General features: G+C 40.6%; 1 protein-coding gene across 4 annotated transcripts in view; it reads right to left on the reverse strand.

Moving 5' to 3' along the window:
* Window positions 1-4,805: 4,805 nt before the first annotated feature.
* Kat6a (lysine acetyltransferase 6A) overlaps window positions 4,806-27,495 on the reverse strand; it is an 84,725-nt gene continuing 62,035 nt past the window's right edge. For 3 of the 4 annotated variants that reach the window (XM_027395282.2, XM_027395280.2, XM_035453322.1), the window contains 8 exons: window positions 26,145-26,286; window positions 24,363-24,524; window positions 23,340-23,433; window positions 20,858-21,089; window positions 19,965-20,178; window positions 17,419-18,015; window positions 15,011-15,323; window positions 4,806-10,033 (listed from right to left, as the gene is read on the reverse strand). In XM_027395282.2, the coding sequence (XP_027251083.1) occupies window positions 7,398-10,033; window positions 15,011-15,323; window positions 17,419-18,015; window positions 19,965-20,178; window positions 20,858-21,089; window positions 23,340-23,433; window positions 24,363-24,524; window positions 26,145-26,286 (4,390 nt within the window). In that variant the 3' untranslated portion in view covers window positions 4,806-7,397. The remainder of the gene's footprint in view (window positions 10,034-15,010; window positions 15,324-17,418; window positions 18,016-19,964; window positions 20,179-20,857; window positions 21,090-23,339; window positions 23,434-24,362; window positions 24,525-26,144; window positions 26,287-27,495) is intronic. The other variant, XM_027395281.2, reaches the window with a different exon arrangement.

Consider the following 27,495-nt stretch of genomic DNA (forward strand, 5'->3'; position numbering starts at 1 on the left):
AGGTCCTGTTTGATGTAATATGAAGCTCTATTTAAGAGCTACACTTAATACACATAAACCAATGTCAGATTATATTGTCCAGAAGCGGACTAAGGTGCATATAGACATCGTGTTGTGTAGCAGAGAACAAATAAATAAATAAATCACATAGATGCATTGGAAAAAGTAAAGTCACCCTCATCACATATCATGAGCAAAATTAATTTGTATGTGTTAAGATTTAACCATGTAAGCCAAACAATGATGCTGATAGACATTACAGAGAAATATAATCTTCGAGTAGGGACAGTCTGCCGGAGGGAGTATGGGTTGTCAGTTAAAAGTGGGAAATTTTATGCTAGTCACCCGCAGCTCTCCAGCAGTTCTGTGTTCCCTTTAGGAGCTTCTTTGTAGAGCAGCCACCTCTGCTGGATGCACTTACCTTTGTGGTCTGTGGGCTGAACAGGTCTCACACTCTCCCCATTCATACAGCCTGGATGACGGATTCTAGGTGAGGGTTGTCTCCAGGATGTGTGGGGACCATGGGAAGCAAACACAGCCCTGAAAGCATTCAAAACCCACTTAGCATTAAACACTCTCTGCTAGAAGAACAAGGCTGTGGAAGTTCAGTGCCTACCTGGAGTCTGAAGTTTTTAAAAATGTGCCTGTAAAGTCTACAAATGTGCACCAGGGGACCCACGTGGGAGTAACAGAGCAGTGTCATTTGTGATGGCCTACCATGAATATTTTCCAGTTTTAGAATATGTACATTTTTTGTGTAGCCATGTGGTAAAATATTGTATGATGAAAGTAATGAAGAGCTGAGGTATGGGAACACCTTAAGTCTCGTAAGAGTTGAGTGGTACCAAGTACAAAGCATATATAATATCATTTCTATTATGTTCAAAAACAGTAAAATGAAACAAAATAGTAGTTAAGAAATATGTAACTGTGTGTTTGGTGGTCATCTTTGGCTTTCCAGATCAGGGTAGAGAAATACTAGGATGCTATTATTTTAGAGCCTAATTTTATTTCAAAGATAATCACTTTATACAAGCCTACATGGCTCTACATGGTTTGGACTCGTCTACACATATCTTATTTGCAATACAAAAAGCTTAATTAAGAAAGATGTTGGGAGTGGTGTGGAATGTCCTTCTGTACACTGCAAATGTGTTGCTTTTATTGGTTGATGAATAAAGCTGCTTTGGCCTATGGCAGGGCAGAATATAGCTAGGAGGGAAATCCAAACAGAGATAGAGAAGGTGGAGTCAGCGAGACACCATGTAGCCGACAAAAGAGTAAGATGTCAAAACATTACTGGTAAGTCATGGCACATGGTGATACACAGAGTAGTAAAAATAGGTTAATTTAATTGTGAGAGCTAGTCAGCAATATGCCTGAGCCATTGGCCAAACAATTATAGTTAATATTAAGCCTCTGAGTGCTTATTTGGGAACCAGTGGGCAGGAGAGAAATCCCCATTTATGGAGTTGGGGGAAGTGCTGGAGGGATGGCTCAGGGGTTACTGCCTGCTCTTCCAGAGGACTCAGGTTTGATTCCCAACATCCACACATGGTGGCTCTCAACTGCCTGTAACTCCAGTCCCAGGGATTCAACGCCCTCTTCTGGCCTTCACAGGCACTGCATGCACATGATGCACAAACATACAGGCAGGGAAAACATCCATACACATATAAAGGAGCTAGGCATGGTGGCACTCAGGACACAGAGGTAAGATCATCTCTGTGAGTTCTAGGCCAGCCCAGTCTACATCAGCCATAGTGACTTCCAGGACAGTCAGAGCTACATAGTGAGACCAAACCAAAACCAAACCAAACCAAACCAAAAACAAATCTAAAAAAGAAAGATATATAGGAACAAAGTCACACTGTTTAAAATATTTAATGTCTTCCCAGTGAGAAATCCTTCTGCCACACTCTTAAGAGATTAACAAAGGAAAACCTTTTTAGTTATAGTGCTTGTCCAGCACTGGCTAATGCTCAAAGAGGAGCTGAACTCAGACTAACTTATATATGCCTTAGTCTTATACATTTCACATATGCTGTCATCTTATATCTCTTTTAGGTCCTGGCTCCAGGTTACATTTTAAACAGAGAAAAGAGACTTTGAGTCTGGTCACTTTCAGCAGATATGAGATCGATACAGCAAAGAGTTTGCCAGGATCCCTTCTTAAGTGCATCAGTGTTGTTTTTGAATACTTGCTACCTGGAGTCATTGTGCCTACCTGGCAGAATTATGCCACTTCCTCCCTAGCACTGGTCTACAAGAGTGCATGTGGCAGGCACTATGCCTGGCTTTTACTTTAGTAACAGATCACTTGAACAATTAGCACTTGTTTATGTGTAGGACATTACCTCAGTCTGCCAGCAGGCCAATCTAAATGTGAAAGGTGTGAGTGAATGGCTTGCCTACCACTATTGTCAATTTTCCAATGTGTATTAATAGATGTTCTAGTCAAGTGCACCGGCACTGTGGTTGGTTGCTCTGCACGTTCAAAGAACAGGCAGATACACACGTACCATTAAAGATGGCTGCTGCTAACACTGTCCCAGATAACACAGCATAAATGTAGCATTGGGAATGTCTATTTAGCATAGTTAAATGCTAGTGTTTTCCACCGAAATAACAGGAATTCGTGTCTACTCAGAATGTGTATTCATACTGGCCACAAGGAACCAACCCACCATGGCTACGTCTATATTCCAAAGTATCTCAAATGAAAGCCCATCACACCCCTGGGTTTTTCCTATTTCAGGTATAAAATCAAGCTGACACTTTCCTGGAGCTTTATGTAATATGTACAGCACTATTTGGACTCCTTATTAAGACAGCGAGGAATTTTCATTAAGCCCCAATTTGTAGCTGACACTCTGAAAAAACGAAACCATGGACAACCATCCACCGGTCTGTGCTACATTATATAACCACCGCCTTACATAAGCCTGACCCTCAACAGAAAGGTATTAACAAACGGGATGGGTTTGCTCTGGGAAAGTGTCTGCTTTTAATTGGATGAGAGTGCTCACTAATTCCACACATTTGCCAACGTGAAGGTACGTTACTCTAAAGTCTGTTGCTTACCGACCTGGTCCCGGGTTCCCCAATGCCCACTGCTTTGCCCCATTCAAGTCCCACGTGTTTTGTTCCGCCAAGGGCAGTCGTTTGTTCTCTACTTCACTGCCCCTTCAAATAGTCATCACTAATGACCCACTTCTTCCATGAAAAAAAAAAAAGTGACTTGACCAAACTGTACTTAGGGAATATCTAAAATAATTTTCATTTAATGAGCTATACTGTTAGCCTAATAAAACTTTGGGATTCAGTGAAACAGTTGTCACCAAGCTACAAAGGAAGTGGGAACCTACTGGGGAACTCTAAAGGAATATGATTCCTGGCGCTCTAGTGATTGGACAGGCGACACTGAGTTGAGTTTGTACATCAGGGTCCTCAACAATATTAATCCAGTTTATCATCACTTTCTTCCCACGTCTACCATCTTGAGCACCTCTCTATGTAGAGACCATTTATAACATGGCTATAAACAGGCCTATTTTAAAATATATTTAATGTAAGACAGTAAAAGGGGTCAAGAATGCTTATAACTTCTGGTTTCATTATCTCCTTGCAAACAAACAAAAATTACTTTGTTGAATTAACTGAAAACCAGTACTTTACAGTAGCAAAGGCAAGCAACATGTTTTGACACCCACAGAGAATGGTGCAGTGTGGTGCCAGACTGTGCATCAGTGAAGGAAGGAAGTTAAGAAAGGGACCCAACCATCTGGAGATGACAGAACTGTCCTGTTTAATTTCAACAGCAGGAGGCTTAGACAAAGTGTCCGTTATGATCCATGCACACTTCCTTTCATTGCTAACTTGATGTGCCAGGCCAGAGGAAGTATAGTGGCCACTTAAACATACTCCTACCTCATCCCTCTACCACAGGAGAGGAAGGCCAATTTCCCAGAGCTAAGTCTCATTTTCTGGACTGTTTTATATACAGAATTCTAAGTACAGTAACTCAGAATGCACACAGGGGGAGAGGGGCAGCTCTTACTAAATCACAACCCAGGAACGGAAGAGATAATGCTTTCCTTTAAAAGTCCCAAGTATATTTCGTGGTCCCCAGATTTTCTATACCTAAAATCATGCATGCATACATGATATAAACCCTGTCTATGGCAACAAGGAGTGACAGGAGGGGAGGGGTGAGGAAGGGAATATGTTTCATGTACAATATATACTTGTATGAAAATTTAAAAAGAAAATGCAGTAGCAGTGTACAGGAATGGAGTGGATATGGTCCTTGAGGTAAACTCACTTTAAGAAAAAAAAAAACTGAATTAAGTATTTGGATGTTTCTAAGATGATTTTTACACAAAATTGCATGGGTAAATTATTATTATTAACTGTATTTCCTTTTTTGTGGGGGTAAATTATGACTCCTTTAGGTTTCCAAATGGATTTCTCCAGAAAATTCAGTCAAATTACTATGATTTTCTTTAGAAAAGGGAAAATAAAAATCCAATACCCCTTTGATCCCAGCACTCTTGAGGCAGAAGCAGGCAGATCTGTTTGAGCCCACGCTGGTCTACAGCAAGTTCTAGACCAGCCTGGCCTATGTAGTGACACCCTGCCTAAAAAAAACGACTCCTACCCCATGGCTTTGTTGCTATTTAAACATTTACATAAATAGAAACTGTAAGAGTATGAAAAAGGTTAATGCACACAGGTCTCTGTGAAACAGAAATCCCGGAGAGTCTGAAACGTTCGAGAGAAAAATTCCACATGCAAGACAGACATCCAAAATGGCTCAACATAATTTATTTTTTTTATGTTAAAATGTACAGAGTTCTTTTGAAAGTACTTGCTAGAAAGGGGGAAAAGATATTACATACAAGGAGAGAAGGGAGGCTGCCTGGCCAGGAGCGCATGACATGGAGAGATCCGAAGGCATGTAGGCCCCTCCCGTCGCTTACGAGTCACCAGGAACAGTACAAAGAGGTTACAAAACAGGAAAAGCAAATATAAACAGACAGGAATAGACTTAGTTTGTACATGCGGCTTTTAGAGGCATCTGGGGCTCTAGTCACACTCTCTAGAGATCTCTTTAAAGAGAATTTTTATCTTTCTTAAAATAGTTTTTAATATTCTACAACAAAGATAAAAAATTTTAAAGATGGAATGAAATGAAAAAGCTCTTATTTTAAAAGGCATCAAAGTCACTAACAAGTGAGTTTTTAAATTTCTTTTTTTAGAAGATTACCCAAGTTATCTTGCTAAAAATACATTTTTTTTTAAAACAGAAGTGAAAAAATGACAGGTACCAATATTACCGTGTTGGATAATTTCTTTTATAATATAGAAAAGAACATATTTTTCTACAATAGTTCTACAGTCACAGAGGCTTGTGGAAAAAGGGAGCTGCCTGATTGAATTTAGAAAGAAAAAAAAAAAAAAACAACACAACTGCAAACCATAGAAACTGAATTCACGGCCCTCATTTCAACAGGCTCTCCTTCTGCCTTGACCCACCCTCCTCCCAAACAGACCTCCCCTTCCCTCCCCCCATCCCTGCCCCATCCCATCCAGGAAGCAATGACATAGCTGAAGATGTAGGAGAGGGCAGCACAGTGCACATTCTACAGAGATGACTGGGAACTGGAACAGTATATACAGAGAAACTGGGTCCTACGCAGCCTTGCACATGCTCAGAGTTGATAGTGGTACAGTGTGGAATTCTGCTTTTCTATCTAACACACTTAATTGAGAAAGCCAATTAAGGTATATAAAAAAGCCCAACAAACCTGTGCATTTGAAAAAAATGTAATGCCTAATTAGTACTTTAAAAATTTATCTATATAAAATGTACAAATAAAGGAGAGAATTTATGCTTACAGGTATTTCTTTAAGCATTATGTCCTCCTTTTGGATATTTGACTGCACATACCAAGTGGTATAATAGTTTCCATCTTCTAATGATGGAATATATAATGTATATATATAATTATAATTATATATATAGTTTTTTTTTGTTTTTTTTTTTTTACCTATCCCTGGAGCAAGTGAGAAGAGAATGGGCGAACTAGTTAAACGACAGGCGAGTGTCCCGAAGCCCTGCGGCCCAGATGTGCCCTACTTTGCTGGTGGTGAGGCTCTCCTTGCTCATTGCTCACAGGAGAGCGGCTAGTGCACACTGGTTCATGGGGATAAGTTCAGGATCTCAAGACAAAACAAAAAACAAGAGGTATGCATCATTTATGCAGCTGTAAAAGTCACACCATTATCTCCCTTTGGACTTACTCTGCACCAGGCATTTTCTAAGTCACTGATACTACAGTCATTCATGAAACTGTGTGGCTAAAATGTGACAGGCAAATCACAGGGGCTTGCTCTGAGGGTTACCAGAGTCAAAGGTGCAAGCACAAGACCCTTAGTCCACATTTCCAAGTACATACTTAAAAACAAGAGGTGAGTGGAGTGTGCATGTTATGGCTGATTCACCAGGTGGTAAAAACCCAAGAGGTTCATTCCTCTTTTTGATTGGTAACTGACCATCTGTATCCTCCAAAGGCTGGAGTAGGATTACAAACAGCTGTCCTCTGAGATTCTGCTGTTAAGTGAGACTTACAGTATTTTGTGTCTCTGAGTGCTGAGTGGGAATATTAAAAAAAAAAAAACATATATATATTACACTTGATTCAAGAAAAACAGGTATTTCAATGAAGTCTACCTAGAAACACTCTGTGTGTTTGTATAGGGAGGGGAGGGAGTTTTACAAGGAGAAGCATTTCCTGCCTCACTTTATTAGTAGTAATAATAACAATAACATTAAGTTTAAGGAGCTTGGGTTGCTCTCCATGTCCCCATCCCAGTCTCCCCTAAGTGCCTCCTGTTGGAATGAGTGGGAAATGAAAGGTCGGGTCTGGAGGAAAAGGGCCAGGTTGACCCTTGAGATGTATATATAACATTTAAAAATGACAACATTGGGAGCTGCAGACAGTGAGGGGAAACACACATCTTAAAATAAAATAAATTCACGTTTACATAAATTCTGTCCATGTGGTGTATAAAGAAAGTAAGGCTCCTTTTAATTATGAAAAGATTTTGTGCATGTTTCCCCTACCCAAATCCATTTTTAGATGAGTTCTACTGTAAAATGTTCAAGACTGTGAAGAAAACAAAAACCCAAAACAACATTGAACCCCCAAAAAGAGATCAGGTTTTCTAGAAACAAAACAAAAACAGTAATAATAATAATAAACCAAAGAAAAATTCCTCTACGTCTACAGTAATATTTTAACTGGAAAAAGGTCCATTTTTCTCTGGTTTGTCAGTATAAAAAGTCCCTTTATCTATATATATGTAAGCTTTTAACTGCGAGTCCATCTCGTTCATCTTCTCATGTAAGGTCCGTTAAGTGACTGCTTGGGCACGCCAGCAGCATTCATGTAGCTGTGATGGGAGGGGCCAGTGTACATCATGTTTCCATGAGGGTTTGGCTGCATAGGCTGCTGGGTATAGGCCTGGCTCCCCATCATTCCCATCTGCATCTGCATAGGATACTGTGCTGTCTGGTTCATGTAGGCAGGGTTACTATGGTAACTGCTGTTCATCATGGGCTGTGTCATTCGATAGCTGTTCATGGCATTCAAGGTGTTCATATTCATGGAATTGACATTATAGGCTGGAGTGGGCATTAAATTAACCCCCATGTTCATGCCACGCTGAACAGCCAATGCACGAGGGCCAGCCTGCATGGCAACTGCTGGTGGGCTGCGGCCATATAGCTGTTGTTGGTGTGCAGTTGCAGAGGGTAAAGGTGCAGACTTGGAGCGGATAGAAATGTGCCCCTTGACTGGCATCTGCCCTTGCAACCTCTGAGTGTGAGGAATGCCAATGTTGGTGGCAGACATGTTGCACTGTAGCAGAGGTGATGTGAGGTTCATAGTAGGAGATGCCAAGTTTGGGGGTGGAGTCATGGTGGCTTGTGCTTGAGGGGCCCCAGCCAAGGGATGAGATGGAGCTAGCGGAGCCAGTCCAGTATTAGACAGAGAAACACTGGTTGCATAGGAAGTCACAGCAGGAGAATGACTATAAGGCATGGCATGAGGGTCCATAATGGTGTTAGTCAGCTGCTGCAACTTGGCTAGACTGAAGGTGGCCGATGGTTGAGAGTAGCTGCCAGCACCAAAGTCCCCTGGAATCCTCTCATAGATGCTGATGTTCCCAGTGCTTCCAGACTCTGGTATCTCCATGATCATCGGAGCTGTAGTGAAACTGTTGTTCATACTGCACTGTGACAGAGGCGGCTGCTGCTGTGGTGGTGGTGGGGGCTGGGGCTGCTGCTGAGGTGGTGGGGGCTGCTGTTGCTGCTGCGGCTGTGGTGGGGGAGGCTGTGGTGCCGGCTGTTGTTGCTGTTGCTGCTGCTGCGGCGGTGGTGGTGGTGGTGGCGGCGGTGGTGGCTGCTGGTTACTGGGAGGCCTTTCCACCACACAAGTCTGAGGTGACTTAATATTGCAGTTGGTAGCAGGCTGGACACTGTTTTGTTGCAGCATGCTGCAGCTGTTGCCTATGTTTGCCATTTGCTGAGTAACGACACAACTGTTCTGGGTGAGGCTGCTTGAAGATGACAACCCACCATAGGAGCAGCTGCTCTGAGAGGAGTTATTTCCACAAATGCTGCTGCCCATGGTGGAATCATAGCTGCTTGGATTCTCATAGTTCTCTGTGGTACTCTCGATGCTGCCCAGATCACTGAAGCCACTGTCCACCACCTGCTGAGAGTGATCTGATACAGAAGGCACATCCATCATGGGGCTGGTCTCCATGTTCTGCATAGAGGGTGCGGACAGTGATCCCTGCTCTGGGCTGATCTGTGTGTAGCCACTTTCCAGAGCAGGCACGCTGGGGCTGCTGACTGATCGAACTGACTGGCTAGGATGAGACGGAATGGAGGATATTGGGCTATTATGCTCGGAAGCATGACAGTCTTCAACCATTGACATCTGAGGGTCCTCATCAGTGTGGGTGTAACTCTGCAGGGTCTGGCAGGCTGCAAGGGTTTCCTCGCAGTCCTGGTAGGCTCCTTCATGCTCACTGCTTTCTTCTTGAGTCAAAGACTGTACTGCCTGTACAGTTTCCAGGTCCAGTTCACTGTGTGGGATCTCTTCCTCCTCTTTTAGCTCAATTAATTCTTCTTTAGTGTTGGAGTCTTCCTCATGGTCCTCCTCAGACCCTGGCATGGTCTCTGATACCACAGATGCCTCATGGGAAGGCTGTTCCTCTTCAGAATCTGGTTCAGTTTCATCCTTATCCTTTGTATTCTCCCTACTGTCCTGCATGTTTGCATCTAAAAAAGATTCCGGAATGCCAGGCTCCTCCTTGTGGTCTTCTCTGGCTGGCTGCTCCTCTGGCTCTTTTGTTTTCAGAGACTCCAGATGGCCATCATCCTCATCATCTGCATCATGGTCTTCGTTCTGGTTGGCCTCTGCAGTCACTTCATCGTCTTCCTCTTGCTCCTGCTCTTCAAGCTCTTGAGGCTCTTCCTCAGATTGCCTTTGCTCTTCCAAGGGTTTCTCATCTTCCTCATCTGCCTCGGGTTCTTTGGGTTCTGCCTCAGGGCTGTTGCTGCTGTCCAATGGGGACATGGCTCTAATGTCACTGCTAGTCGTGTCCTCTTCCTCCTCATCTGCTTCTGTATGCATCTCCTCTTTCCTTTCTTCCAACAAGGGCAAGTCCTCTTTTACCTCAACCATTTCTTCATTTTCTTGAGTTCTGGGTTTACGCCCAGGTTTAATGGGAACTATGGGCTCAATTATGCATTCTTTCGTAGAAACAGCTATGATTTCCTGATTCAATTTAAATCCTGGTTTTCGTCCAGGTCTTTTCTTCCAGTGGATAGGTTTTCGGCTCTTGCCTTTGGGCCATCCCTTTTTCTTTTTCATAGGTGTAGAGGTATCTGGCTCAAGTGAAGCACTGTTCACATCACATTTTCGCAAGAGAGATACTGGTTTTAGAATAGGAGTGTCTGCATAGAAAAAATAAGAGAGTAAAGACAGGTTACAAGACTAGTATTTCTCTGAGACCAACATGTATAACAGAAGAATCAAAGAAATAAGGCAGATTAATAACACATAAAGTTATACAATGAACTGGCAAAACAAACAATCCTGGGTGACATGACTCTACCACCTACTAGTTAAAGCAGTCGGAGGTCAAACTCTATGAGTATGTATGTAACGAGCAGCAGGAGAGTGAACTCAAGTTAAAAATCAGCCTCTTTTGTTTGCTTTTCTGTTACCTCTTTGTCTTTTTTTTTTTAAGTTTCCACAAAATCATTCCTTGAAGTAGTATCATAAGCCATTTCCTGTAGACCAAAATTGAGCCATTCCTGTAAACAATTGTTACTCAATGTGTTTTATATGGGAACAAGTGCAAGGCATTTAGTTTTAAACACTGACATGCAGTACTAAACAAATAAGAAAAGTCAAAGTGCTAATAATATGTAGAGGGAATAAATTCAGCATTGGCATTACTTTTTCTAAATTGGGGCAAAATATATGTAAGATAAAATTTTAATCATTTTAAAGTAGAGTTCAGTGGCATTAAATACATTCTCAATTACTATTAATTTTTACAGGCTATGAGCATGGAGAGAGAGAGTCAAAGGTGTGTTTGTGATATAACTGGGAAGTCAACAAAGGCAATAGTTGTATGAGAGAAAACTGTCAAGGTCACAGTGGCTTACATCTGGGACACTATTGTAACACACAGTGATCCAAGACAGAGCACCAAGTGTCAGTTCACATACACACACGCACGCACGCACGCACGCACACACGCGCGCAGCAGAGTAAGTTTCCTATATACATCAATATATGACAAGAGTAAAACTCTGGATCATAATTTAGAAAAAAGCAAAGACTAATTATCACCACATTAAAAGCACACATCATATAATAAGCCTTAAAATTAGACAATGTGTGCTTGGTACGGTGTGAGTTTTAACATTTAGGAGGCTAAGGCAAATGGGTCACAAATTTGAGGCCAGCATGGACTTCATATTTAGACTGTGTCACACATACTCATAATTCTTCTTTTGTCTTCCCCTGCCTCATGCGCACTCAACATACATACATGCACAAATGTAAACACATATATACATATACTAACACAAGTATACATACACACATGTACACATACACATGCATACATACACATATACATACATGCACACATTTATACACACAGACATAGACACACAAATACAAATACATACATACACAACACATGCCACAAGGACTTTTTGGTTGCTTTGTTTTTGGTTCTAGGGACTGAGTTCAGGGCCAATCACCACCAAGCTACAACTCCTGTCTGAAAAATCCAAGTTCTATCTACTACATATCAAGTCCAAATTTTAAGAAAATAAAAAGTTCCACTAAATAAGGCAAAAGATAAAGTAAAAGAGTACATAGCAATGTTGATTTCTTCAAATTCACCTGTGAAAATAAAAAACCTCAGATTGAGACCATTCACAGCAAACACAATGAAGGTGTAGACAACACAATGCTTCACAAAATCTAGGCTAGAATGCAAAAGTCTAGTTTCTTCCTACCTCATATCACATGAGCCTCAGCTGCTGCCTGTCTGAATGTGAAGTAAAAATAAGTCTATTTTAAAAGTAAATGACTAGAAGTCTAGCTACATCATATAACTCAGCCCATTCTGTTATTGTTGCCACTTATGAGTGATGCATAGCTAGTTGCTGGGTTGTGCACCTGTAATCCCAGAAGTGAACAGGCTGAGGCAGGCCTGACCTATGTACAGCAAGTGACTTAAATAACAAAACAACAAAAAGAATAGACTACTGACTAAGATCCATTAGAGGCTTGATTCAGGAAGGTTCCTGAACAAGTTCCCACTGATGTTCAGAGCCTCCTTAGCATTCCTTCTTTTAGTGGAGGTGATCAAGCACCTCACTTAGTTAGCACTCAGCATTCAGCAACTGGCAAGGCCGACTAACACCAGAGACCACCCAGCCCGGTAATGAGTTACTCCATCACCCTTTAACTCAAGAGTCAGATAAGATCCTGGACAACCAGGGAACTCCTACAGCTGATAAACACCTTCAGCAAAGTGGCAGGATATAAGATTAACTCAAAAAAATCAGTAGCCCCACTATATATAGACCATAAATGGGTTGAGGAAGAAATCAGAGAAATATCACACTTTACAATAGCCACAAACAACATAAAATATCTTGGGGTAACACTAACCATACAAGTGAAAGACCTACAAAGCAAGAACTCTGAGTCTTTAAAGAAAGAAATTAAAGAAGATGCCAGAAAATGGAAAGATCTCCCATGCTCTTGGATAGGTAGGATCAACACAGTAAAAATAGCAATCTTGCCAAAAGCAATCTACAGATTCAATGCAATCCCCATCAAAATCCCAACACAGTTCTTCACAGACATTGAAAGGACAATACTCAACTTTATATGGAAAAACAAAAGGCCCAGGATAGCCAAACAACCCTGTACAATAAAGGAACTTCAGGAGGCATAACCATCCCTGACTTAAAGCTCTACTATAGAGCTATAGTCTTGAAAACAGCTTGGTAATGGCACAAAAATAGACAGGTAGACCAATGGAATTGAATTGAAAATTCTGATATTAATGAACACCTGATTTTTGACAAAGAAGCTCAAGTTATACATTGGGCAAAAGAAAGCATCTTCAAAACATGGTGCTGGCATAACTGGATGCTGACATGTAGAAGATAGCAGATAGATCTATATCTATCATCATGCACAAAACTTGAGTCCAAATGGATCAAAGACCTCAACAATGAACGTCTTAGAAGAGAAAAGTGGGAGGTACCCTTGAATTAATTGGTACAGGAGACGGCTTCCTAAACATAACACCAGTAGCACAGACATTGAGATTGACAATTAATAAATTGGACCTCCCAAAACTGAGAAGCTTCTGTAAGGCAAAGGATATAGTCAACATGACAAAATGGCAGCCCACAGAATGGGAAAAAATCTTCACCAACCCCACATCTAATAGAGGACTGGTTTCCAAAATACAAAACGAACTCAAGAAGTTAGCCATTAAAACACCAAACAATCCAATTAAAAAGTGGGGTATAGAACTAAATAAAGAATTCTCAATAGAGGAATCTAAAATGGCTGAAAGACACTTAAAGTGCTCGACATCCTTAGCCACCAGAGAAATGCACCTCAAAACAACTCTGAGATACCATCTTACACCGGCCAGAATGGCTAAAATAAAAAACACCAATGACAATTTATGCTGGAGAGGATGTGGAGAAAGAGGAACACTCCTCCATTGCTAGTGGGAGTGCAAACTTGTATACGACCACTTTGGAAATCAGTATGGTAGTTTCTCAGGAAAATGAGAATCAGTCTACCTCAAGATCCAGCAATTCCACTTTTGGGCATATACCCAAAGAATGCACATTCATACAACAAGGACATATGTTCAACTATGTTCACAGCAGTGTTGTTTAATAGCCAGAACCTGGAAGCAACCTAGATGCCCCTCAACCGAAAAATGGATGGAGAAAATGTGGTACATTTTCACAATGGAGTATTAGCAGAAAAAAAAAAAAAAATGAAATCTAGAAATTGCAGGCAAATGGATGGAACTGGAAGAAAACATCCTGAGTGAGGTAAACCAGTCACAGAAAGACAAGCATGGTATGTACTCACTCACATATGGATATTAGACATAGAGCAAAGGACTATCAGCCTACAATCCACACCACCAGAGAAACTAGGAAACAAGGAGGACCCCAAGAGAAAAACATATGGTCCCCCGATAAGGGGAAAGGGAGAAGAATTCCTGAGCAAACTGAGAGCATTGAGGGAGGAAGGAAAAGGAAAAGGGGAGAAGAGGAGGGGGGAGGAGAACAAGAGGGATCAGGAAGACTGAGTCAGGGGAGGAATAGAGGAGAGCAAGAAAGGAGACACCTTGATAAAGGGAGACAGCATATGTTTAGAAAGAGGTCTGGCACTAGGGAAATGTTCAGGGATCCACAGGGATGACCCTAAATAAGAATCTAGGCAGTAGTAGAGATGCCACCTTTGATGCCCTTCCCCTATAATGAGATTAATTACTACCTTGGTTGGCATCCTAGAGCCTTCATCCAGTAGCTGATAGAAGCAAAAGCAGGCACCCACAGCTAAACACTGAGCCATATTCCTGGAATCCAGTTGTAGAGAGGGAGGAGGAATGAGCAAAGGAGCCAAGACTGTACTGGAGAAACCCACAGAAAGAGTTGACCTGACCTGGTGAGAACACAGGGACCATAGTCAAACAGCTGGGGAACCAGCATTGGACAGAACCAAGCCCTTTGAATGTGGGTGCCAGCTAGGAGGCCTGGGCAGTTTATGGGTCCTCTAACAGTGGAGCTGGTGTTTATCTCTAGAGCACAAATGGACTTTGGGAGCCCATTCCTTAAGGAGGGATAATACTACTGCAGCCCAAATACATGAAAGAGGGCCTAGGCCCTCCCTCAAATGATGTGACAGACTTGGATGATCACTCGTAGAGGGACTCACTATCCTTGGGGAGTGAGTGGGGGGTGAGGTGGGGTGCTTGGTGGGGGGCATGGGAGGATGGGAGGGCGAGGGAATGGGGAGATTGATATGTAAAATAAGATTGTTTCTAAAATAAAAAAAACTGGGCATGAGACAAAAAATAAAAATAAATAAAAAAAAAAAGATCCTAGACAATACTGGGCAAAAAGGAAGAACTTCTGATAGTAAGATTTCCTACAAAGCCAAGCACAGGTCCAGATTAAAGAAACTAAATGCAAAAATGGATATGGATATATTCCATGCAATGTGCATTAACCTTTCCCTTCCTGCCTTATTGAGTCATATTCATTTTCAACCCTTTGTGGAATGGTTTGTATCGGTTACTGCTGTCTATTTAAAGACATAAGAAAGTACTGCAAGAAATAGTTCTATAAACATACCATCCACATCATCTGACTCCTCTTCCTCCTCCTCATCTTTAGATGGCCTCTTAGAGGAAGACTGACACCTAAGGACATCCTGTGAGGACAATCGATGAAAGTACCCTCTGGGAAAGAGCTCATTTTCATCCTCATCCTCCTCTTCTTCATCAATCTCAAACGTAGGCTCCAGTCTTGGCATTGGTCTCTCGGAGTCAGAGTCTTCGAAGGGTTCATCTAACACCTCAGTGGTCTCGGAAATAGTTTCTGTGACTACACTGCTATTGTGGTGTTTCCGCTTGCGGACTCTTCTTCTTCGGTGAAGAATTGGTTTCTATTTAGTAAAGAAAGCAAGTATTTCAGTTATAGTAATAAAGTTTCTTTTGTTATAACAAAAGTTTTAAAATTTTGCAGAATTAGCATATTTAAAATGAAGACGCAATTTGCTGAAAGACATTTTGGTAAAGATAAAGTATTGAGAAGAGAAAGATGTGGGTCAGTATGATGGCTCAGTAGGCAAAGGTGCTTGCTGGGCAAACCGGGCAACCTGACAGACAACCTGGGTTCCATCCTTGGATCTCATGATAAAGGGGGAAACTAAATCATCAGGGTTGTCCTCTGTCCTCTCCACACCTGCTATGGCACAAGCCCACACTCACATCATACACATTCATTTGCACTCACGTACACACACACACACACACAAAGATTTTAGATATTAAATACAACTTTTTGATATAAAAAGCAAGTATGTCTGTCCAAAGAGTAGATGTTGTTAGTGCATCATTGTTACTTCAGTTAAACTGTACACTCCAAGGAGCCACCTGCCTCACCACTGAAGTACCTCAGATGCGACCCCCTTACTAACTTTTATTCAGGAGCAAAAGGAATAGGAACATTGCATCTCACAGACAACCATGCAGTCAGTAGATCAATAAGCCTGCATGCCATGTGGGGAAACAGGTTAAAGCAGAGCACAGAAACGCAGAGCTGAAATGTATTCACTTGGTGTAAAAGAAAAGCAACTGCATATACATCTTTATACCGGGCTGACCTAACAGCTTACAGTACTCAATGAGGTCACCAAGTAACAGAGACAATACCCCAGGGATGACTGAATCAAATTCTCACTCCACAGAGACTAGAGAGGTTAGTGCTTACTCAAGGTCACACATCTAAGCACTGCTGTAAAACAATATATTGACTCTTTTAAGTGAATTTCGAGAATGTCTAAGTACTTTGCATGCAATTTCACTGGCTGTTACCATATTCATGTTTTTACACAAGAAAATAGCTATTTGCTTTACCACATAAATGGGAAAAATAAACCCTAGGATGGCAAAGATATATACTTTTTATGATCATGCAATCAACAGTAGAGATAATCAGTTTAGTTTTTCTCTTTTTCAAAATCTACTGAGAATTTTCAAGTTACAGTAAAAATGGCTCTGCTCTTTAGAGAAGGGCTGATGCTACAGCTGAGGCAAGAAACATCCAGATAAATTTGGAATATCTTACAGTGTCAGAAAGGGCTTAAGACAAAGCAAACTCCCAACAATGATGATGATGATGATGATACTAGAAATAGAAACCACAAAACTAAGAAACCTCCAATGGCCAGTGCTAGGTGGGATGAGCTAAGACACAAGTTTAAAACAGTGTTACAAACTGGAGTAGCAGGTCCTTATTGATAGAGACAGCAGAATGAACACATCTTATCTATGTAGACATTCTGCTCCTAGAGTAAGTAGTAGCCACACATATCTTAAGTATGATTTGCACATTATGCCTTTCCTCCACTACAGTATGAAAAGGAGGAAGTTACCAACAGCAGAGAAACCCAACAGGGTTAACATCAACAACAAAATGTGACATTTTAACTGATTCACCACACATACTGTATTATATAATACCCAGAAAAAGGCCATTTGAGACAAACTAGAAATCTGAATAAATTATGGTTCTACTAACTAATATATGTGTTACAGATCACGAACTCTGACAAATGTGCAAAATAGAGGGACTGGGTTTGGGCCATATGGGAACTCTGCATATTGTCTTTGCAATAATCGTGTAAATTTCAAAATTTCCTTAAAGGTTTTCCCTTGACACAGCCTTGCTACAGAAAGGAATGCTTTCATGGCTTTGGGGGAAAGCCAATCATCTTGGCTAGAGCATGGCAGGCTGCATTCTGACTGGCTTGGGCAATGTGGAGGTACACACCACAGTCTAACAAAGAATAGTCAGTGGGCCCCCTACCGGGAGCTTCACTTTCCATGACTTCAGTTATTTGCTTTCATGAGTCTGAAGCTTCAAGTCTATAAACTAACGCACATGAACTGGGTGTGCTCTATTGCAGAACTGCAGGTCGGAGCAGACCTACACAATTTATCACAGCTACAGAAGGACGAGACACAGAGATGCATCACCTTTCTTTTCAGTGTGGGCTTTGTGAGAATTGGTGGAGAGTTTGAGCGAGGGCTCTCTGGCTCTTCTTCCTCCTCACTACTCTCACTGAACCCTCTAAAGACAGCTCTGTCACCATCACTGTAACAGCACGGCAGTCTATCGTTTCCTTCTGGCACTCTGCACTTCAGGGTCTCAGGGCTTTTCTTCAGCTGTCCTCGCCACAGCTCAACACTCTCACTCAGTCTCCCCTTGGGAATGTCTGCTTTCCCGTCTGGTTGCACTTGACAGGCTGCTGAATGTTCTTCGATTTCAGGGTATTGTTCTTGGGAGGCTTCTGATTTTTCCTCACATTCTCCATATTGTTCCTGAGGAGTTGATGTCTCATCCACAAGCACCTTGGAATCTTTATCACCAAAACGTTCCTGGGTCTTTCTGTTCTTCCTTGTACAGCGGCCCCTCCGAAGTGGCTGGCTATTGGCAGGAAGACTATCCCGGGGAAGAACCTGTTTGCTCAACCTTGAAGAACTGGACAGTTCCTTAACTTCTGGTTTCTTTTCACTTTCTATTGAAGAGGAAGAATCTTGATCTTTGTTCTCCCGAGACAGAGACTTTCCCACCTAATTAAGGAAAACAAAACAAACAAAAACAATGCTGGTTAATTTTTCTGTCTGCTTGGTTGAGATAAGAAAACAGAACTTTAGAAAGAAAATTATTAAATATTTAATTGCTACCATGTTTTCCCCTTGGTGGTCACTTTTAAAAATGTATCTATATGTATTATTAGTTTAAGTCTTACAATAATACAATGAAGTATTATGATGCCCTTCTGTAAATGAGGTAACTGAGGGGCAAATCCAAAACATCTGACTCTAGGTCTTGTGCTCATAACCACTATGAAATGTCACCTTTGATGTCAAAGTCAGTATTTGTGGTCTATGGACAGAAGATGAGATTGTAACATCTTCTAGAAATAAAAATAGATAAACAAGGAAGAACAGGCTAGATCAGTGGTTCCCAACCTTCCTAATGATATGACCCTTTAATATAGTTTCTCATGTTGTAGTGACCCCCAACGATAACACTATTTTCATTGCTACTTCATAACTGTAATTTCGCTATTGTTATGAATAGTGATGTGAATATCTGTGTTTTCCGATGGTCTTAGGCAACTCCTGTGAAAGGGTCTTTCAACACCCCAGGGGTCATGACCCACAGGTTGAGAACCACTGGGCTCTAAGTGCATGAGCAAGAAGTAGATATTTGAGAATAAGGAATTTTCAATTTTTTTCTGGAATATTTAAATGAAAATGCAATAAAGTAGATGAGGTTTTTTGTTTTGTTTTGTTTTTGTTTTTCCTCACTTATCAAAGGAGAACATGAAGGATGAAAGCACTACTTAAAAAAAAAAAAAAATGTCAGCTGGGAAGCGGTGGGGCACGCCTTTTATCCCAGTACTTGGGAGGCAAAGGCAGGGGCAGGCGGATCTCTGCGAGTTCGAGGCCAGCCTGGTCTACAGAGCCAGTTCCAGGACAGGCTCCAAAACTACACAGAGAAACCCTGTCTAAAGGAAAACACAAACAAGCTATGTATCACCTAGGGGTGGGGGGGACTGGAAACTGTACAACATAGTACAGTTCTTCACTAAAGCCCTGAAGGCATCTATGCATTCCATGAGATCTCTAATGTTTTACTGAAAACATATACATGCTTATAATACCTCCTTAATGTTCTACTTTAAGGAAAATGTCTTTTTATTTCATTTTAACAGCTGTCACATTCATACTCAATTCAGATTCTTCAGTTACTATATAGCTTAAAATGTAGCTCTTACTGGTACTCTGGTAAGTATCAGTCATAATTAACACACTGCCAGAAACCTAATGGTTTCCTAATGGTCTAAGCCTTAAAAAACAAACAACAACAAAACTCCCCCCAAAAACATAAGAGCAGATACTGAAATTTCTACCATTAAAGAAAACACTAACATTCTAGCACGAATATTTGTATACATGCTTACATGTGTATATGTATGTAGAAGTCCACACACACATGTGGATGTGCATATGGAGATGAGAGGAACACCATGGATATCCTCCGAAAGGAATTTCATCTTATTTTTTTTTTTTAAAGATTTATTTTTATGCGGATGAGTGAATGCTTTGTGCACCACATGCTTGAAAGATATCTGAGGAGGCCCAGAAGATGGTGATGGAGCTGTCAGCTGCCATTCATATCATGGGAATTGAACCTGGGTCCTCTGCAAAAGCAGCAGTCCCTCTACCTTATTTTATGAGACAGGGTCCCTCTCTGACTTGAAACCTACCAAGTCTGGCAAGCTTGAGGGGATCCCCCTTCTCCACCTCCCCAGCACTGGAATTACAAGTGTGTGCCACTGTGCCCAGCTTCTTTAAATGGGTTCAAAGGATCAAACCAGGACCCCTAGTTTGACAATTCCTAACAACTAAGCATTTATCTCCCTAGTCCTCTAGTGAGGTCACTTGTTGGAAAGACATTATATATATCAATATATCAAGCATTCATAAAGTCATAACAAACCAGATCATACCCTTACAGTGGTCTCTAATTCTCTTTCTTGGCCTTGGGGCTCTTCTCTGTCTCCTTCATCAGCGTCCTCTTCTTCCTCCTCTGAGACAACAGAGTTGGAGACTATGACTGGAGTCCAGCGTAAGCATTCTGGATCTACATCTACAGGTCGAAGATTCAGTTGAAGCTTTGCCATGTGATCCTGGATAAGTTTTTCCCGGCGGATAATCACAAATCTACAACCAGAGAAAAGTTTATAGCAATCAACACTGCACTATGATAGATAATGAACAGGGAAACACAACTATCAAAGACCCTAAGAAAGGACAGCTTCAAAACCAGCTGTTAGACAAAACATAACTGTGTCAGCATGTTAGTTAGGTAAGAAAGGTAAGTGGGGCATACTGCAATCACAGCAACACTGGCTCGCTCGCTCATTCACTCACTCACTCAGACCTCACCGTAATTTCCCCTGCTCATCTGATAACTTTCCCCAGTTTCCATTTATTCAGTTCAAAGTTTTTCCCTGGTGACTATTCCTGACCATTTTAAACAAAAGTAAATTCTGCCCTTCCTTAGTGACATTTACATGGGCAATTACTGAAGTAAAATGAATATGTTTTACTTAATGGCATTGTTTTTGGAGCTGTTACTTCACATTGGAGGAAAGTTCCCAATACTAGAAGATACACAATTCAGTGGCTTAGGCTCTAGTCTACAGTCCACTTTAGACTAGAAAAAAAATTGTGTGTTTATCAGACCCAAACACCACAGAGAGCAGTGATTCAGCAACACATGTAAGTATTTAAGTGAATTACATTAGACATCCAGCTGCCTAATCCCAAACTTTACATCATCACTTTTCCCTTTAACCTAATCACATTTCAAAGGTATACAAAGGGATGTGACACTCACTGGTCACTGCGGAAGTCCAGCATTCGAAGGTGGTGGAGTGTGGAAGTAATGTCTTGAGGACAGACTCCAGTCAGCTTGCTTAGCTTCTTAATGCTGATTTGCTTATCGTTTTGGTGATAAAGGCACTCCAGTATTACACTTTTCCAGTAAGCCATGTAGGAAAGACGACCTAGATCTGACAATGGTTTCTCAGGGGACCCTGCTTGGCCTTCACGCTTTGATAACAAATAACCTGGAGAACCCGCAATTACAGGCATGTCAGAGACCTTACAAACAACGTTTCTTCACACAACCAACCCACGTACTACCATCAATGTTAATTTCAAAAAGAAAATTCCTCCCAGAAATGGAGAATAAACTTGTAAAACTACTTTAAAACAATTTGCAGGGAAGGTTATGTTTATATATTGAACATTATGCTAATAATATTTTGTCTAGTCAACACATCACCTTGTTAAAATATTAAAACTGCTAAAAATAAATAAAGGTTTCTGTCACAAGCTGCATTAGTAAGATTAAAGCAACAATGCTTTTTAATTTCCATGTATTACCAGGGGAGACAAGGGGGGGGGGAAATCTTTGTTTTATTTGGACCACTAGGGGGCGACTACTATATGCCACCCAAGGACACAAGGGTGCCTTGATTTTGTGAAATCCTGTTAAGATTGTGGCTGTTTCCTTCTGTGAAGGTACTGTTGGTCATTTCTCACTTCCCCTCACCTTGGGAAGCATGAGTGTGCCACTGGGAGCATGCTATGGTATTACTCTTTCCTCTAGTTTAGTGCATAGCTTTCAAGAACTGGAATAAAGAGAAGGGGCAAAAGTTTTCAGAGAAAAATCATTGAAAATACAAATAGTAGAAAAGAAGTAGCTTTGTCATTATGGAATATTTAAAACCAGTCTAAGAATAGTAATCTAGAAAAATATATTACACTAGAAAAGGTTAAAATACACTGTCATCATACTTGCTTACAAGCCTGAAAATATTAGTTAATATAAGTATATTTCCCTAACCTTGTGTATTTATTTCTTGTGCAGCCAGGTTTGGAACTTGGGACTCAGTCTCCTAAGTGTTGTGATTACATGTGTAACACCCATGCCCAACTCCATGTACACACAAATTAGTAAGAATGGTCAAAAGTCAAGTAAACCCAGATTAATTGGTCCAGATAAGAGCTAGTTTCTCAGGACTAGAACCAAAACCCTTAAGTTTGGCCAGGTATGGAAGCACATGCCTTTAATTCCAGTATTGGGAAGCCAGAGGCAGGCAGATCTGTGTATGTTCCAGGCCAGCCAGGGATTCATAATGGTACCCTAACTCAAAAAAAAAAAAAAAAAAAAAAAAAAAAAAACAAAAACAAACATACATACACTCTCTCTCTCTCTCTCTCTCTCTCTCTCTCTCTCTCTCTCTCTCTCTCTCTCTCTCTCTCACACACACACACACACACACACACACACACACACCCTTAGTCTGAGCCATTATTTCTACATAGGCTCTTTTCAATATTTTCTAAAATTATCACTGTGAAATAGAATGTACATTTCACCATTATCTCTTTAGGGCTGTTAGCTTTCACTTTTAAACATAGATGAAATTATTTCCTGTAACATTCATCTTTCTTTCTTTTTCTTTTTTTAAGGGCATTTGAAGCTGTGCTATGACTTTTTAACATTAGGTTGAACCATAACTAAACACACGCACGCACGAACGCATGCACACACGTACGGACATTTACTCAGATAATGGATAAGGAAAATTGACATTGCTGTACTTCTTTATGAACATTTGTTTAGTAGTTATGCAATGTTTTCCACACTGCTATGAATTAGTGTTACTGCATATAACTAAGTTCTAACAGAAACCAACAGCTGCACATTAAAGACATTTACTACTGATCTCATAAAAACTGTATCAAACAAATCTTTTTGCTTTTATCTATGTATGTGTTTGTGTGTGTGAAGTGGGCGCATGTGCCATAACATGTATGTAGAGGTCAGAGAGCAACTTGCAGAGAGTGGTTCTCTTCTTCCACCATGTGAGTTACAGGGATCAAACTCAAGTCATTTGGTTCAGCAGCAAGTACCTTTACCCACTAAGCAATTCCATTGCCCCCACAAAACTATATCTGGTATTAGTTATTAAAAAAGTATTTTGTGCTAAGCTAAAAGAAAAAGGACAGTGGCTTTAAGTTTAAGAAGCCCACATAACAATATGACAAGAAATGGCAAGATGGTTCAGTAGGTAAAGGTGTTTGCTGCCAAGCTGTTAACTTTAAGTTCAGTCTCCAGGACACACAAGGTAGAAGGGGAAAACTAACTCATGCAAGATGTCCTCTGAGTCCCAACATGCATATTGTGGGACATAACAGATGTTTAAAAAAGAGAGAAACAAAGCAATACAAGAAATCTACAAATCTTTAAATATATGAATTTTAAAATTCCACAGGAAGAAATGAGAAAATGTTAAGACAATCCTTACTGAAATCGATGAGAAACCTGCCGTAGCCCTTACGTTGGTATTGGGGAAGAATCATTATACAAGAGACATTGTATTTCTGTTGGCAGTGCTTTTCCTGGTGGAGAAAACAGAAGCCAAATTTTAGAACAATAGATGGGTAAAGCTGAATAGCTGTGCTAACCATTAATAAACAAACACTACCAGCCAAAGCCAGTCATGGGCCTTTGGGAATAGCAATGCATATCAAGGAAATGCCCCCAGGAGAAGGCAGGGCAGTGTTCACCACTACCACAGATGCAAAGCAGTCATCCAGAAAGGTAGCAACATAAATGCCATCCAATACTACCAGCCACTAAAACCAAAGTACTGATGCCCAAGGTCAGCAAAGGAATCTGGGCTCCCAGTAATCAGCAGCACCATGTCAGCAGCTCCACTCTAGTGTAATATTCCAGGTAGCTCCTGCCTGCTACAAAGGGCAGGCTACCATGAATTGTATTATTTAATTGTACTTAAAATATTCCTAAATGTAGGGAATGGGCACAAACACAGTTTCATAAAATAGTTGGTATATTTCCAATCTTATTTAACTAAGGTAGCCTCAAAGACCACTTATAAAGCTATGACATTACAGTAATCTGTGTTGTACACTTAAAACTTCAATCAGGGGCTTGCTTCTGAATACATCTGTCAGACAGCTTGACTAGAAACTGTATTTACATGCCTAAAAATCCAGTTAGAGTATTTCTGTTGCTAAGGAACTCCAAGAGGTAATGATGGTGTTTACTTCACAAGTTGTCTCTCAGTGTCATGGGACTAGAGGTCATGTTAAAGCTCTTCCTCCTGGGTATACCAGTAGCTCTTTTCTCCTAGGAGAATAGTCTGCTGAATGTTGCTAGGCATCTTCTAGTGGTTGATAAGTTTCTGAATGTTCCTTCTATTTCCTTTCTGAAAAAGCTAAAACATTCTATTGTCCCTTCCTGACAACCATCAGAGATTGTCCCAGATTTCTCCATGAATCCCAACATTTTAAAATGATATACTTACTTTAGAAAAGTAGCCAACAAGGTGGCAGCCCTTGACATCATTCTGTGTCAGAACATAGAAAAGAAATGGCTCCACATCATAATAGAGTGTTTTGTGGTCAAGAAACAACTTTGCCAAGAGACACAGATTCTGACAATAAATGGTACTCACATTCCCATCAACCTAAAGGAAAAAACAAACAAAACAAAAAAGTGGTCTGTAAAACGTTCTTTGGTTTCGGAGTTATACACATCAGCAACAAGCATCCCTTGGTACCCTTAGCCTAGCCTGAGTGATCAGAATACACAGACTAAAGGCTACCCTCTGAAATGGCAGTATGATAATAGTTGCTGTTCAGATGACCAAACACATGAGATCCTAAACTTCAATAAAACATGAATAGATAAATAGGGAGGTGAGAACCTAGATTTGAAATGGCATTTTTGCTTTTCTAAAAAAATTAACTTCAGGGATACTTCAGACAGCAAGCATCATTTTCAAAAGTACTCAATTAAAAAAAAAAAACAATCTAAATGATAATCTCTTCTAAACTTTACTTACTAGGGAAAATATAATGAGAATGACATCCTGGCAGCAGCCTGATACAGTACTGTTTGCCTACCATGATCTGGCACAGCCCCAGACAGAATTACAGAGGGGCTGCCAATTACTGCCACTCAGAAGTGCCAGCCAGTGTCTTAGGTGAACAACTGGTTAGGGAGACTCAAGGTGGCTGAGATCAGGAGCATACTCTGTCCATCCCGAAATCCCAGTGCTCTTAAACTGAAGCTTGCTCTTCTATGAAAATACCAATGGATCCCCAAACTAGCTACCTCAAGATACGGCCACACTAACTGCACTCCTCATAGACTTCTCATATGGCTTCTCACAGAACACACACCTATAATATGAAAAGGTCAGGAAGTAGTTTGCTGCTGAGTACCCTCACACAATACTGTATGATACACTTGACACTTCTGACACCCGGGTGAAGTACTCCCCTCCACTGATGAACTATATGGTTCACCAAGTGAGAGAGAGGGAGGGGACCCAGATCATCTGAAAATCTACTACTACATTAATTAACAGGATAATTAATATACAAGTACTCAATACCTAGCTCTGAAACCATACAACTGTGGACCAAGAAGTTAAAGACCATTATTAATGATAACACAGAATCACAGACACAGTGTAACTCATGCCATCATTGTATCATCCTATTAAGACTTACTAATGCTACTAAACACACTTCCAGAAGATATTCTTTTTGAATAACAGAAACACTTTATTAACTGTTGTTTATGCTTTGCTTTTTCCCCCTGAGACTGTAGCTCAGGTTGGCCTGGAACTCACTTTGTAGCCCAGGCTGGCCTCAAATTCATGGTAATCCTCCTGCCTCAGCCTTCTGAGATTACAGACGTAAGCCAATATCCCTGGTTTACAAATCCTTTCTAAAAGCTCTATTTCACAGATTCTGAGACCTATTTTTATCACATCCTAGCACAATGTAAAATTGGCTGGCATTTTGTCAAATGGAATGTTAAAAATTTTAATTAACATGATTTTTACCTTTTAGTGATACATAATATAGGAAGATATTATGACTGACGTTTGAGTTAATGAAATTAGATTAATTTATTCTAAGGTCAAGCTTGTGGACTTGGTGCCATCTGGACTGGCCTAGTTCTGCTCCTCACATCCATGAATGAGTTGACATAGTAGTGAATGAACAACAGGTGTAGCACAGAGAGCACTGGTTTTGAAATGGTCAGGAAGACAGGTACTAGACAGCTACCTTACCTCAAAGACAGAAATATTATTCTTTCGGTAAATCTCATTGGCAGGAGGATGGAACCAACCACATTTCTTCATGTGCTGCTGTAGAATAGTTCTACTTTTCATATATTTTAGACAGAACTCACAAAGATACAATTTAGGCAGCCTGCAAATGATAATTAAAATAGGGCTTTATATTTTATAGATCTTCAAATTTCCATGACTCCTAACTTCTTGTGTCTCATTACCACCCATGTTAAAGAGTGGAAAGAACAGGGGCTGGTGAGATAGTTCAGTAGTTAAAGGTACCTGTTGCTAAGCCTGACAATCTGAGTTTGATTCCCCAAACAGACATGATGGAAGGAGAGAAATGACTCCCACAAGCTGTCCTCCAATTTCTGTGGACCACCCCCAAACTAAAAAAACTAATGTTAAAGACAGAGAGAGGGGAGGGAGGGGTAAGAATGAAGCATTATTTCTATGGGAGTAGAGGGGACACCCCAAACTTTAGATAGCAGCCACCAACTAAACAGTAGCAGGAGGGCAAAAGTGAGAAATCAAGATACCTAGCTCAGGGATTTTCCTATTGGACTAAAAAGAACCTATCTTTTTAAGTCAATCAATAGACTTTGAAAATTCTCACATTGTTACTCCCTGGAGAATCTCCAATAAACAGAATAAATATATAGATTCACAATTCCTTCCTCATTCATGTTTAGATTTCAGGAAATAAAGCTCTTGAATACTTACCAGACATCAGACTCTGTGCTAGAGACATGTAAGTGTATGTGTAGTTCTGGACAAATGGACATCAAGTATACATTGTAAAAACATACTTTGTAAGTCCTTCTAAGTATGAAACTCTAACACTGAACATGTTTAGGGAAGTAAAGCTACACTGTCTATCATGACCTTTCTGCCCCTAAAGCTCCATTTCTTTCCTTCCATAGTTCAAACAACAACAAAAACAGATAACATTGTATGAAACCCTGTTAGTCAAAGGTTTAATATTCTGGGCAGGGCACAATGAACTATGTATTTAATCCAAGCACTCCAGAGGCAAAGGTAGGCAGATCTCTGTGAGTTCAAGGCCAGCAAGGGCTATACAGTGAGACCCTGTCTATTTAAAAAGGATAAAAATAAAAAAACAAATTAAAAAAATCACTTTAGGCTGGTGAGACAAATAGATAGCTGTACAATCTTGATGATCTGAGTCAGTCTCTGGAACCCACAAAACATGGGTATTTAGCTCAGTGGCAGAGTACTCACAAGTACAAGGCAGCCCTGGGTTATGTTTCTAGCTTTAAAAATAAAAATAAAAAGACAAAAGCCAGGTGTGGTGGTGCACACCTTTAATCCAAGAACTTGGGACGCA

The sequence above is a fragment of the Cricetulus griseus genome (assembly GCF_003668045.3).
Source record: "Cricetulus griseus strain 17A/GY chromosome 1 unlocalized genomic scaffold, alternate assembly CriGri-PICRH-1.0 chr1_1, whole genome shotgun sequence".
Classification (NCBI taxonomy): domain Eukaryota; kingdom Metazoa; phylum Chordata; class Mammalia; order Rodentia; family Cricetidae; genus Cricetulus; species Cricetulus griseus.